Source organism: Phyllostomus hastatus, unplaced genomic scaffold (assembly GCF_019186645.2).
Source record: "Phyllostomus hastatus isolate PE091 unplaced genomic scaffold, TTU_PhHast_1.1 phas_scaffold_216, whole genome shotgun sequence".
In the NCBI taxonomy this organism is placed as follows: domain Eukaryota; kingdom Metazoa; phylum Chordata; class Mammalia; order Chiroptera; family Phyllostomidae; genus Phyllostomus; species Phyllostomus hastatus.
The window spans coordinates 3,071,907-3,084,184 of NW_025334018.1; the positions used below are offsets into that span (position 1 = coordinate 3,071,907).

The window sequence follows — 12,278 nt, forward strand, 5'->3', positions numbered from 1 at the left end:
ACATCAATGTGTGGTTGCTGGGGGCTGTGGCCTGCAACCCAGGCATGTACCCTGACTGGGAATTGAACCTGTGATGCTTTGTTTTGCAGCCCGCACTCAATCCACTGAACTATGCCAGCCAGGGCTTCATTTAGTTCTTATTCTGGAGAGTCCTCCTGTTCTTTTGTTTGGAAGCTATTTCTAGTTTTAGTTTTCTCATTTTGGCTGCTTCCCTGTGTACATGTCTATGTATTAGGTAGAATTGCTCATCTCCCTGACTTATGTGGTGGCTTCATGTAGTAGAGGTCTGCTAGTGCTCAGTGGCATAGCCTCCTTGGTCACCTGAGTGGGTGCTCCAGGTACATCCCCTGTATGGGCTGTGTGCGCTGTCCTATTATAGTTGGGTCTTGATTGTTGCTGGCACATACTAGGAAGGGTTGATGGCAGGCCAATAGGCTGCAAAGACCGGCTGAGTGTAGCAGAGGAATTGCTGTGCAGAGACCAACCCCACTGAGCAGGTCTCACTACAGTAGGGCCTTTGGGGCTTGCAGTGTATATCTTGAATGTATCACTTGCACAGGTGCTTGGACTGTAATCCAGTATAGTCTGAAGCTGTCCACTGGGTATCATGGCTCTGGGGCCTTCTCTTAGGTGCAAGGTCAGCCACTGACTGTGCCCTGTCCAGGTCCCCCTGGCATGAAGCTATAGTGCAATCTGCAGATGGCTGCTACATGTGCTGGTCTTAGAGAGACGCAGGAGAGGCCAAGTTGGAAACTGAGGCTGGCTGCTGCTAGTGCTGGGCCCAGGGCCACTTGGCAAGAGGTATGGGGTATGCTGAGGCTACTAGATGCTGCTAATTTGAGAGATTTTAGGAAAATGTGAAGCCTGAGGGAGGAGAGGTGATTTCCATGGAAAAGCCACCGGAAATAGCTTGGATGGGCCACCAAATTAGGTGGGGTGGGGGTCTCATGGAAACACCAGGGTGGGGCAAAAAGCATTAGCCAGGTTGATGAAGACTCAGATATGGCACCTGAGTAGTGGTTCTGTGGGGAGAGGATTTTGTAACTGAACAGTGGCCTGCACCAGCACTTCTTTCTGAGAGAGAGTTGTCTCTCCAGCTCTCATCCTGAAGCCAGACAATTTAGTTCCTCCCCCTCTGCCCAGTGATAGAGCTCAGGGTGAGTGAATCCAGGAAGTCTGAGTGTGGGCCCTTTAAGAGGGACTCCTGGGACTACAGCAGCCACCATCTCAATCAGTCATAATCCCCGCTGGTTTTCAAATCTGGAAGTTATGGGGACATCTCTTTCCAGCACTAAAACCCTGGGCTGGGGGGTTTTGATGTGGATCCAGGACCTGTCGCTTCTCAGGGAGGATGTCTGCAGCCGAGATAGCCTTCCCAATCTTTATTTGCATGCACATGCGTGATCAGGCAGTTCAGTGTCCTGCCTCTCCTGCCAGTCACAATGTAGCTTCTTCTGTATACCCTTAGTCATAGAACTTCTTTTCAGCTAGATCCCAGGCATTCTGGATGATGGCTGTTTTGTAATTTAGTTGTAATTTTGATGTGGCTGTGGGAGTTTCCAAGTACCATGTTTACCTATGCTACCGTCTTGACTGGAACCCCCATAGTAACTTTCCAATTAAAGCATTATAAAATCCAAGTTATAAATGGTAGTTGCCTACCACTTAATAGGTACCTACTATGTGTGAGACATTTTACATATACTATGTGATTTAATTCTCAAGAAATCCCTGAGAGTTTGGCATTATTGTTACTCTGAGAAAAGGTGAACTTAGAGAAGGAAATAGGAAGGGTAAGAGACCCTTAGACAGACAGCGAGTAAGTGGTAAACTTGGGACACACACTTCTGACTATTACACCAACACCCTGGGTGTGGTCAGAGAATTAATCTCCAGTGAAACTGATTTGAGTCATTATTTTCTCAACTCTCCCAAAGATGGTACACAGCTAGTCCTGCTCTATATGCATTAAGGATAAGTTAATAGTTACACACAATGCGTTCTGTAGGGGTTTATTACTTAATTCTCTCAGGAACCTGTATGAAGAGGCTGTACCGACAAAACTGCCAGATTCTGGGGGAGTTTCAGAAAGGCCACAGAGACCACTGACAAAGTGTAAATAAGACGTGACTGGTAAGTGTTTGGGAGGGAGAAGTTAAGCTGTGAATGTCATGCTCCTGAACTGAATAAAGTCTGGAAAATAGCATTACTGGAAATTTCTGTAAAATTTAGTCCGTTTACATACCCAAGAAGAAGAATACCAGAGAAATTCAATTTGGCCAATCTGAAGACTCTTTCCTCTCATAAATCTAACACAACACTTTAAGAAAGAAACTTAATTTAATTATAGGGAAAAGATTCATGGTTAATGAAAATGTGAAAACCACATACAATAAACTGACATTAATTTCAGGAACAAGAGGATGTCTCATTCCCATTATAGTCACGTTAGAAGGAAATGATTCCAGCGAGGGGTGGGAGCCAACTGCAGTCCTGTCCAGCCCCGTGAGCTCCTTGTGTGTGCTGTGGGACTTCCTGTCTGACGGGTCTCTTAAAGGGAATTCCCCTGCTCTTCCACCTATGTTGTGACTTCGGCTTAGAGGTAGGCACAGAGCCGCTCCAGCTGCCCGGGATTCGCATTACTTAAGAACAGCAGTTCCTTTTTCCCTTCTTCTGTGTGAGCTAAAATGGAATAAAACAGATAATTGACAGTTTTCTCCTGCAGCATTATGTTACCCAGAAAATTCTGTGGTCAGAGGCTCTGGTATCCATATCAGTGCCCCTTTTCTGTCTCTATTCTTCCAGTCTAGCATCTATCTCTCCCGCTGCTCTCGGAATATCTTCTGGACTTGAGGACTCTGTCAGATCTCCCAACCCCTCAGAAATCTCTCCATGATGTTTCCCAAACCACTACTGCTGCAGCTGCTTTCTATTTTTTCCTTTATTCAATAAACTATTCCAAGTACAGCTAATTCTCCAGTAATAGAGTGGCCTTTACTTTTCTTTCATTCTACCCCTCCCCATTTCCAAGCCAAGGACAAGGATAAAAAGAACAGCTGGAATTCTGTCAGGTACACAGACTAGGGTTTGGTTTGCTGTGGAGGTGGCCTCTCACACACTATCAGTTATTCTGTGGGTGCCCTAGCATATTAGTCAATTGAAGTTTGTTGAATGATAAATAAATGCAACAATGAACAAAAAAGATTAAAGCAGAAAAGGGAAGGAAGGAAGGAAGGAAGGGAGGGAGGAAGGAAGGGAGGAAGGGAAAGAAAGAGAGGGAGAGAGAGAGAAAGAAAGAGAAAGAGAGAGAGAAAGAAAGAAAAAAAAAGAAAAGAAAAGAAAAGAAAAGAAAGGAAAAGAAAAGAAAAAGAAACGAACAAACAATGAGAGTGTGGCAGCCACCCACACTCAGTGAAGGCACTTGGTCTGGCCTCCTGCAGCACGAGCATCTTCTTTAGGGCGCTCTTTTAGGACTCTCCCCCCAGCAGCCCACCTCTCTGAACCACCCAACCAGCAGAAAGAAGTCAAGATAGCAGAAGAAAGATGAAATACAACTTACAGGCTGCTGCTGAGGGAAGGAGAGATCAAGGCTCTGGCTCAGCGGGACTCTTCCTAAGACCATAAAGCCCTTATATGAGAAAATTTAACTGACCTTTCTCATGTTGGAGCCAACTGTTTTCCAAATAATACTGAATACAACTTTCAAATTCTTTTGGATTATAGTTGGAAACCAGGATAGGAATAAAAGGGTCAAGGGCATCAAATCCTTCCTGTAGAAGAAAAAGGATAAAGACATATTGATTGTTAAGTGACAGATGAGCAGGAAAAAAAAGGGGGGGGGCGGTGACACATCAGCAGAGAGATCCATTTTATTTAAGCATTTTAACGGCAAGGCCTGTGTTTTTCTTCCTGCTCTCCTCCTCCCTCTCGGGCCACCCTGCTTTACATGGGGCTCCGCACAGAGCGGTGGCTCCTGCTGCTCTACACGGCCCAGGTGTTGTATTTCACAAGAATACTTGAGGGCGATTGCACTTGTTTGGATACACACACACACACACACACACACATACATAAACATATACATATTTTAATTTTTCAAAACATATACATATTTTAATTTACAAATTGTATTATGTATTATGTAATAATGCAATTTATGTAAATTTGTATTATACAAATTTACATATGTATTATGTATTAAACAAAATACATATTTTTCATAGTTCTGAATTCAACAGTTGACAATAGTTTTCACAGTTCATATATTCAAAGCAAAAAATAAACAAAACAAGGATGTGGAAAAGAGGAAAAGACTCCATATGGAACATAAATAGAAACAAATGAATCAATCAAACTGTACAGTAGTACCCCTTACCCACTGGGGATACATTCCAGGACCCCCAGTGGGCTCCTAACCTGCAGATTACTAAATCCTATATATACTATGTCCCCCCCCCCCCACACACACACCTTTTCTCTCAAAGGAAGCACTTTACAGCTTCTCTTTGGCATTCCTGAACTGCCAGCATCACTACTCTTATGCTTTAGGGCTATTATGAAGTGAAGCAAGGGTTACCTGAACACAAGCACTGCGACCCTGCAAAGGCGGGTAGTAACCATGACTGCTAAGCGACTCATGGGCAGGGAGCATGTACAGCATGGGCACTCTAGACAAAGAGACGACTCATGTCCTGGGCAGAACGGGGCATGAGGTTTTATCACATTACTCGGAAGAGTGTCCAGTTTAAAAATTATGAGTTATTTATTTCTGCAATTTTTAATTTAATATTTTCAGAACACAGTTGGCTGCAGGTAAACAACATTGTGGAAAATGAAACCAGGTGTAAAGGGGGACTACTGTATCTCAAATTTCAAACTAGAACACTGAAGGGATAAGGGAAACTAACCTAAGTTAACTTCTTTTTTTAAATTGTATTTTATTTCGATATTGAATATTATTTTGTATTAGTTTAGGTGTATACCAAGTTAACTTCTAAACAGAATATTGGTTTAGGTTAAAGACAAAAAGTACTTAAACAAATATTGTGCTCCAGTTCATAGCTACTTTTTGTATAGTCAAAGGTTAGTAATTCTTAAACTTTTACTGTAACTTAAGACTAAGCTAACAATTAAATATTCTACGGATAATAACAGCAGATTTCTTTTATTAAAACATTTTTAAAATATTTTATTTTTAGAGAGGGGGGAAGGTAGGGAGAAAGAAAGGGAGAGAAACATCCACTGATTGCCTCCTGCATGCCCCTCACTGGGAACCTGGCCCACAACCCAGGCATGTGCCCTGACTGGGAACTGAATCGGCGACATCTCTGTCTGCAGGCTGGTGATTCTCCACTGAGCTGCACCAGCCCAGGCCAATAGCAGATTTCTTATTGTTCAAGATGAGGGTTATAATATAGAAAAGGGGAAGGATACTTATTGTGAATGCTGTGATGCTCGCCTGGAATTGGAACTATCAGTATGAACTCATGGTTTATTTATTTTATTTTTTGTGGGCTTTTTTCATTTTATTATTTTTTCTTTTTTCCTTTTTTTTTTTACAACAGAGAAACAGATATACATGTATGGGTGCGTACATGTAAGCACATATATGCATACAGTCCATATACGCCCAAATATTACACAGCCCCATTTACCAACTCTGCTGGAGGGCCCAGAACTGACACTCCAGTAACATTAAGCACGCCCAGCACCCTTGATTGCTAAATACCATTCTCCTGTAAAATGAATCAAGAGTCCTTGGAGAAATGGCTGATTTTAAAACTAGGGCATGGAGAGTACAGACAAGCCTGAAACACATTCTTCTTCCAAAAAGAAGTAGAGAAAGAATGATGGGTACATGTGAAAAGGCCATAGAAGCCCTGACCAGGTGGCTCAGTTGGTTGGAATGTCATCCCATGAACCAAAATGTTGTGGGACTTGATTCCTGGTCAGGGCACATACTTAGGCTGCAGGTTCAATCCCTGGTCAGGGTGTACAGGAGGCAAAAGCCAGCTTGAAAGGGCTCCTACAGGCCGAATCTGGGATAATCTAAGCACCAAAATAAAAAATGATAGTAAAGGTTAAGTGTCCACACGCACTGAAACAAATAAATACATAAGGGAGAAAGGAAAGTTCTTACACATGATAGAAAGCCAACTGATAGATTTAGAAGACATGATGGAACTAGAAAATTTCTATTTTGTAATTTTTAATTTTTTTTGTTATTTGTACATTCTTTTTTTTACTTTTCTTTTTTTAAATATATTTTATTGATTATGCTATTACAGTTGTCCCATTTCCCCCCTTCACTCCCCTCCACCCTGTACACCCTCTCCCACCCACATCCCCCCTTTAGTTCATGTCCATGTGTAGTACTTATAAGTTCTTTAGCTTCTACATTTCTCATACTATTCTTACCCTCCCCCTACCTATTTTCAACCTACAATCTATTCTACTTATTCTCTGTACCTTTTCCCCCTCTCTCCTCCTCCCACTCCCCTGTTTATTTTGTAATTATTATAGTAACTGATTCAGGGAAGAATCATCAATGTATACTAAAACTAGTAAGGAGAAATTTGAGAAGTAACAGGACATTAACCTAGTCTCAAAGTATATCTCCACAAGGTATTTATTCATTATAAAAGTAAAAGTAACTTTAATGAGGAGAAACCAGGTAGATAATCTTAACCAAGTGTTCCAAGTTAACACTGCCACTAGTAGGAGAAAGAGGTTTCATGTGCGTCCTAATATTATGCACTAAGAACACACATCACTCCTAAAATCACATATAATCAGGAGAAAACATCAGACACTCTCATAAAACAACCCGTAAGATAACTGGCACAAGTTCTTCAAAAACAGAAATATAAATAGAAAGATAAATATTAATATTATAAAAGAGACTCAGGGACTGTGGCAGTAAAGGAGACTAAAGAGAGATGACGATTAAGTGCTACACGCTGTCCAGGACTTTTTTCTGTAAAGAATATACTGGCGCCCTGACTGGTGTGGCTCAGTGGGGTGGGTGCCGTCCCCACAAACCGAAAGGTCACTGCTTTCATTCCCAGTCAGGGCACATGGCTGGGCTGCCAGCCAGGTCCTCGGTTGGTTTCTCTTACACATCGATGTTTCTCCCCCCCTCCCCCCCCGTCCCTTCCCCTCTCTCTAAAAATAAATAAATAAAATCCTAAAAAAAAAAAAAAAGAAAGAAAAAGAATATACTGGCAAAATCAGAGTAAGTTCTATGGATTAGTTAACAGTATTATATCGATATCAATGTCCTAATCTGGATAATTGTGCTGTGGTTATACACAGGATATCTCTGATTTTAGGCAGTCGCATGATTTAGAGATAAGGAGGCAGCATGTCTCAGGTTACTGTTACATATTCGAAAAAAACAAATAGAGAAGAATAAAGCAAATATGGTAAAGTTAACATTTTAGGAATTTGGGTGAATTTATACAGGAATATAATTTTTCTCCAAGTCTGAAATTATGTCAAAAAAAAAAAAAGAAAAAAGAAAAGTCTTTAGAAAGAATGACTATCTGAGGGAAAACAAATTCGCCAGCGATCTGACCTTTCCTAGCAGCTCCTGGGGCAGACAGGCTCTCCGGGGCTTAAAAAGGGACCCAGTCTGGCTCAGAGTCAGCACGATGGCACCTCCACGCTGAAAGGAAGGAGAAAAAGCTGAATTAGATAAAGGTAAAAAAGATAGAGGGTATAAAAACACTTTGAACAATTGCAAGCAAAGTAATCACACCAACATTTAAGTAAAATGATTTTGAATAAGGTTGTTTCAGTCAAGTGGAAAGATGAGAAACCAAATATGTAGATTTTAAACTTGGTACAGTTATGGGAATCAAACAAAATAAAAGAACTTTTTGTCCATAAAACTAGTGACCGGAAGGTACTAGCAATGAGGTAGTTGTAGATCTTTAAAATAAAAATACATTTCGTTCTGACATGTGTTAGGTATCATATGCACTCACCCAATCATTTTTCACCATTTTCCTCAAGTTGTAAATAAGCGCTAGTTCCTCTGGAGCGATCTGCTCGTTGGTCAATATTTGAGGGGGGAGAGAGGTGATGGGAGCAGACAAGAGAGGCCATTACTTGCTTTGCCTGGATGCTTCCCTGAGTCAACTGAATTGACAACTAAAAATCCTCAACGACTGCGTAACCACAGGACCTGAAGGTGTAGCCTCTGAGATAAGCCACATAGCTGCTGGCCCTGAAACTGCTGTGCTTGTGGAGGTTAAAAACAGTCTCCAAGGGAGAAAACACTCACTGGCCCAAACCAGTCCCTCCCTTGATGCTTCTGATCTGCCTTGCTTAGACCACAGTCTCATTTTTAAAAGAGACTAGAAAGAAAAAACTGACAAAGGAAGAAAAAAATAGCTTTTGCTGTCACACTGTTTTCAAAATAATCTTAGTTTTCAGTGGGTAATGGAACTTGGTAAGACCTCCTTTTAATGCTATTTTCACTATACATCTTAATTCATATAATCCTAGAGTAAGAAAACATATCGCATGTTTATTATGCCCCATCCTACGTGTCTGATGGCAACAGAAATCAGTGAAACCAGAACAGAGAAACTCAGTTTTCCTACTGGGCTTTTATCTTCTCTTTTCAGTGTGGTCCTTCCCCAGAGAGCATTGACTCCATCCACTGCCACCAGGAGGTGAAAGATGCCCAAAGAGCTTTGCCTCTTTAGCTCTTTGAGCACAATCCCAACGGCATCTGTGGCGTTCCGCACCCGCGTTATGCCCTGTAGCAAAGGGAGACAGTGGCTTACAGTGCTGTCTGTGAGAGGCCTCCCTGGTTTTGGCACAGCACACAGGGTTTTTATACCTGCTCGACTACTTCTCCCAGAAGGCTGCCTTTCTCAACGCTTTCTCGTTTATTCCAGACATACTTCTCTTGAATTTTTATCTAAAAACAAACAAAATAAAAACAAAAGTGGCTACTCAGCTGAAGGATGAACTGATCCCTAGCTGAGAAGGTAGGAGGCTAAGGTTGTTAGGAATCGGTTTAAATCTATTTCCAAACCTATACGAGATTTCAATATGGAAGTGAATGCTATCTAGTCTATTTCTCCCTGAAGCTTAAAAATACACCCCCACACACGATCTTTTTTTTTTCAGATTTTATTTCCTTACTCTTTTTTTTTTTAAGATTTCATTAATTTATTTTTAGAGAGGGAAGGGAGCAAGAAAGAGAGAGAGCACGAGTGAGAAACATCAATGTGCAGTTGCTGGGGGCCGTGGCCTGCAACCCAGGCATGTGCCCTGACTGGGAATCGAACCAGTGACATTTAGCTTTGTGGATGATGCACAACCAAGCCACGTGATCAGGGCCATACATATGATTCTGACTAGAAAGGTCCAGGATAAGCCCTTGGCATCTAGATTTTTAATAAGCTCCTAGAAGAGTCTGAATATCTACAGCTGAAAAACCCTGGCCTAGAGATCATATTTAAGAATTACCAGAGTGAAGAGTAATTTTACCAATACAATTCTGGTTCCAAAAAGGATCTTCTTATCTGGAGAAAATGATGTAGTTGAAAATGTGCTTTAGAAGAGTTGAGATTGCGACCTTGGGGAAGTTAATGAATTAATATGGATTTCAACATGCTACGCACAAGATGGGAGCAGCCTAGCGCTGCCTCTACTTCACATGGATAGATAAGTTTCAGATTGTGAACTCACTGTGAGTAAAATATATGACAGAAATAGAAAATGGTATAGTTATCTCAACCATGATACTAGTTTTCCACTGTCTACTGGTACTCGGGGCACAAAGATCTATTTAAAAAATGTCCAGCACTAAAGTTCTAGGAGTCTAGTTACCTGACTCAAGAAACGTTCATTTGCAGTTTTGAAATTCTTCAGCCAGACTGAAGCCTCTAAAGGTTGATCAAAGCGTTGTTTGTTGTAGGTGGACTGCAAAAGATCCTGACAGTTCTTCACCCAAAGATGACCTAAAAAAAGGGGCACAGAAGACAAACTAGGCAGGAACTGACTGTATTTAACTCAAAAGACTCTATGATTTATTTCTTAAGTCATGGGAATAACTAGTCTCTTAATATATTTCTTATAGCCTTCTTGTTTCCAAGGTTTATTTTTGTCTGGTATTCTCTTCTCTATTATATTTTATTCTATTTTCCTCACCTGATGACATTTTCATTTGCTTTTTTAGAGAAAGAGCGGAAGGGAGAGAAATATCTATGCAAGAGAAGCAATCGACTGGGTTACCTTTGTATGCCCTGGGACTGGGGATTGTACTAGGCATGTGCCCTGACTGGAAATAGAACCCACGACCCTTCGGTTATGGGATGACGCTCTCACCACTGAGACACACTGGCCAGGGCAGCTCCATTTTAGATTAAACATTATCATTTTAACCAACACACAAGAAATACCAAGTATATTAAAGTTAAAGGTCACCTCAGCTTCCTGGCAGATTATAAAGATAGTCATAAAATGTGGATGCACACACACAACTAGGAGCGTTATGTACAGTAGGAGAGTTTAAGTTCTTAAACTCTAGAATGCTGATAATCGTACCATGTTAAAGGCTCTCTGCATACTCAAAATTGTTGGCTGATGCCAATAAAGCTTGTGATGACCTCCAAGGTGGGAGGTTATGCTTGTGGGCATTATGCATCAAAATGAGGACAGCTGGGCCAAAATACTTTGTTCTTATTATCAAGAGGCTCCAGGAAGCTTTTAGTTGAATTTCTTAATGCATTTGCTTCACCTTGCAACCAGCTTGTCAGTAACACAAAGAAATTATGATGAACTAATTTAGAACACTCTACATCTGAAACAAAGGCCTCTCCTGGAGACGTCAGAGCCTTGTCAGAAAATTAAAGCCACAGTGCTACCACAGTAACTGGACAACTGACCCCGGCACAGTGAAGACAGGAAGTTCTTACCATCTGGAATATGCAGTATCAGCCAGTCTTGTTTTGCACAGAAATGAATAATATGGCAAAGACTAAGGGTTTTTCCTGTTCCCTTCTCCCCATCTAAATAAAGCATTTGTTGTTAAAGAAAACATTATGAGAAGGGGCACTTCAACTGTTGACAAGGAGTACTCTTAGATTTCTTTTTTTCTCTCATCTGAGGAAGGAAAGCACTGGCCCAAGACGCTCCACACAGGCAGGCAAGGATACAGAGAACGTATCGTACAGCTGGGTGATCAAAATTGGTGTTTTTCAGGTGATGCAAAAGCTCTAGGGCTGGTTTCCTGACCATCAGGCAAGCTTCATTGAATGTCTTCATCTAACAAAACAGAAGAGGAAGGACAGTGGGTGTGGAACTTCTAGCCAGTTCTTAGTATACACACTGAGCCTAATAGAGCAAAAAATTGCATATTTTTTATTTATGCACTTAGGGGATGTGGTATTGGTTTTGAATTTCAAAATATATCCATATAATTTAGCTAAAAACTGAAACACATTATCTTATACCAAGTAACATTAAGAGTCAGCTTTTGATTATAACTGTTAATGAAGCACAGATTTTACATCAGTTAATTGAAATCTACAAATAGTACAGAAATCTCACAACATAATTTTGTATACCACTTAGGGTTGATGTAAATGTTAAAAGTATATAAAATGCGTAACATTGTACTTGACAAATGGTAAGTGAGGAATAAATGTTAATTCCTTTAAATTTATTTTTAGCTAATTCTTATTTCTCTAACCATCTAGACTTTTCTCTAGAATTACGCAGACAAATCAGAAAACTGATAGATAAAATTAATTTCTTTTCGCCATCAGGAATAATCTGGTAGAAAAATTTGGGAAGCACTGATATGTGTGAAAGTGACTTAAGAATGTCTATTGAAAAGAAACCTAACAAATACTATTTGCTAGTATATTAAATAAGGATTAAAGTAGTGTTGGTATTTTTAAAAAAGAAATCCTAAGCAAACAAGTAGATTGGAGAAGGATTTGATAAGAACTTTAAAAATATATATATATTTTATTGATTATACTATTACAGTTGTACCATTACCCCTGCTTCATTCCCTTCCACCCTGCACACCCTCTCCCACCCATATTCCCCACCTTTAGTTCCTGTCCATGTGTCATAAATTCTTTAGCTTCTACATTTCTCATACTATTCTTGCCCTCCCCCTGTCTATTTTCTACCTACAATCTATGCTACTTATTCTCCATACCTTTTCCCCCTCTCTCCTCCTCCCACTCCCCTGTTGCTAACCCTCCATGTGATCTCCATTTCTGTGGGTCTGTTCCTGTTCTAGT

At 40.7% G+C, this 12,278-nt stretch overlaps 1 protein-coding gene across 8 annotated transcripts in view; it reads right to left on the bottom strand.

Annotated features, from left to right (window-relative positions):
• Positions 1-2,321: 2,321 nt before the first annotated feature.
• The window catches only part of DAP3 (death associated protein 3), a 37,080-nt gene continuing 27,123 nt past the window's right edge, over positions 2,322-12,278 (bottom strand). For all 8 annotated transcript variants that reach the window (XM_045816461.1, XM_045816455.1, XM_045816459.1 and 5 more), the window contains 9 exons: positions 11,178-11,286; positions 10,938-11,030; positions 9,850-9,980; positions 8,852-8,932; positions 8,610-8,768; positions 7,989-8,048; positions 7,577-7,666; positions 3,653-3,770; positions 2,322-2,682 (listed from right to left, as the gene is read on the bottom strand). In XM_045816461.1, the coding sequence (XP_045672417.1) occupies positions 2,597-2,682; positions 3,653-3,770; positions 7,577-7,666; positions 7,989-8,048; positions 8,610-8,768; positions 8,852-8,932; positions 9,850-9,980; positions 10,938-11,030; positions 11,178-11,286 (927 nt within the window). In that variant the 3' untranslated portion in view covers positions 2,322-2,596. The remainder of the gene's footprint in view (positions 2,683-3,652; positions 3,771-7,576; positions 7,667-7,988; positions 8,049-8,609; positions 8,769-8,851; positions 8,933-9,849; positions 9,981-10,937; positions 11,031-11,177; positions 11,287-12,278) is intronic.